Genomic DNA, 2,211 nt, shown 5'->3' with positions numbered 1-2,211 from the left:
AAACAAACAAGGGTATTATGTATTATAAAAAAGTATTTCCTGGGATCCCAATATTTCCAGTACTGATTAAAGCAGAAAATAGATTTGAATTTCATAAAATAATGCGGCTAATTAAATAATATGTGCTGTCTTTTTAACGACAGTTTCAAGCTCTAAAGTGTATAGGACTAGTTTAAGGAATCGTATAGGCTTTTATGGATGTGAATGCTTTTGTGTGATCTGTGATTTTAACTGTGAGCTCTATGCATTTGTATGCTACAGTGCCTGAACTTTTCCTAAACTTCCCCAGAGCAACGTCTTAATTCTTTGCTGGAAAAAATTAACTATCCTACTTATTCTAATGTCTTTTTTAGGAGACAGTCAAAATGGAATTTGGGATCATACAATGGAGAATAACTACTAATATTGTTCTCCCATCTCAATAAAGTGGGGACATGGCCAAGGAAAACTGCACCACTGTGGCAGAGTTCATTCTCCTTGGATTAACAGATCTCCCTGAATTAAGAGTCTTCCTCTTCCTGGTGTTTCTTCTCATCTATGGAGTCACAGTTTTTAGCAACTTGGGCATGATTGCACTGATTCAGGTCAGCTCTCAACTTCACACACCCATGTACTTTTTCCTCAGTCACTTGTCCTTTGTGGATTTCTGTTACTCCACAATCATTGTGCCAAAGATGCTAGCTAATATCTTAAATGAAGACAAAACTATTTCCTTCCTGGGATGCACTGTGCAATTCTACTTGTTTTGCACATGTCTGGTAAGTGAGGTCATCCTGCTGGCTGTGATGGCCTATGACCGTTTTGTGGCCATCTCTAACCCACTGCTGTATATGGTCATCATGTCCCGGAATCTCTGTGTGGAGCTGGTGTCCTGCTGCTACCTCTGTGGGACTGCGTGTTCTCTGATTCACTTGTGTTTAGCTGTTGAGATCCCATCCTATAGGTCAAATGTGATTAATCACTTTTTTTGCGATCTACTCCCTCTCTTATCTCTTGCTTGTTCTGATGTCACTATGAATGAGCTGTTGCTATACATTGTGGCCACTTTCAATGAAATCATCACCATCATGATCATCCTCACCTCTTACTTGTTTATTCTCATCACCATCCTGAAAATGCACTCTGCAGAGGGAAGATGCAAAGCCTTTTCTACGTGTGCCTCCCATCTCACAGCCATTGTTGTCTTCCATGGGACAATCCTTTTCATTTATTGCCAGCCCAGTTCTGGCAACAATATGGATACTGACAGAGTAGCCACGGTGTTCTACACTGTAGTGATCCCCATGCTGAATCCCCTGATCTACAGCCTGAGGAACAAGGATGTGAAAGAAGCTCTCAGAAAAGTAGTGGGCTGCAAAGTATTTTCCTAGAGAATATTTTATTAACAGGACTCAGTGTCCCAAAGTGGGGCTGGTGAAAGGGTACATCAATGGGCTTCGGTGTTAAAGTGGACATAGCAGTCAAGCGGTAGGGAGTTATAAGTGCATCTTTTTGATTCTCTTATCTTTCTGCCCCTTCTGTGTACATTGGTAGGATTTAGCATGTTTTAAAGTTTTCAGCCTACTTATTTACTTTTATTCAGTTTAAAATGATTTAAATGAATATGATTAATTGACTGTTAAGACACACATTTAGTTTGCTGTAAAACCTTCATAAGCTTAATGAAGAAATCACTAGTCACATTTTATTTCAGTATCCATCATGGAAAATATTATTCAGTTCCAAATTGAATCCCTGCTATTTTACAATGAAGAACACATATTTCTCAGTCTATGCACAGAATGAGATTCCCATTTATGTACAAAACCTGTTTGTTATTTTTTTCTTGCTTCCTTTATTATTCTTTTTGTTGTTATTGCTATTTCCGGTGTTTTTGGAACTTCAGATACTATCATATATGAAAAATAGAAACATTAGTAAAAATTATTTCACAGAAACCTTAGAAAAATTAAATTACATGCCATGAGCAAAGAGCTTACATTAATTCCTGGCGTATAATTATTTTTCTGTCTCTATCTCTGTCTGTGTCTCTCTCTGCTTCACTCTGTCTCTCTGTCTCTCTCATATAACATGTTTTATTACATGTAATATGTTTATATATATTTGCAATCATTTCACAACCATTGTTATGAGTAGCAGCATTTCTGACTTAGGCCTCTTTTTTCACTTTATCTTTCACTTCCTATCTTCATGCTTATTTTACAATATTGT

At 37.3% G+C, this 2,211-nt stretch overlaps 1 protein-coding gene across 1 annotated transcript; it reads left to right on the top strand.

The window, feature by feature from the left end:
- Positions 1-325: 325 nt before the first annotated feature.
- LOC103542881 (olfactory receptor 5L1-like) lies at positions 326-1,382 on the top strand. The gene has a single exon (XM_008509809.2). The coding sequence runs from the start codon at positions 435-437 to the stop codon at positions 1,368-1,370; it is 936 nt and encodes a 311-aa protein (XP_008508031.2). The 5' UTR covers positions 326-434; the 3' UTR covers positions 1,371-1,382.
- The last annotated feature ends 829 nt before the right edge of the window (positions 1,383-2,211 follow it).

This window comes from Equus przewalskii, chromosome 11, assembly GCF_037783145.1.
Source record: "Equus przewalskii isolate Varuska chromosome 11, EquPr2, whole genome shotgun sequence".
Classification (NCBI taxonomy): Eukaryota; Metazoa; Chordata; class Mammalia; order Perissodactyla; family Equidae; genus Equus; species Equus przewalskii.
The sequence above is the reverse complement of the archived record's forward strand: the minus strand, read 5'-3'. Positions and strand labels throughout refer to the sequence as shown.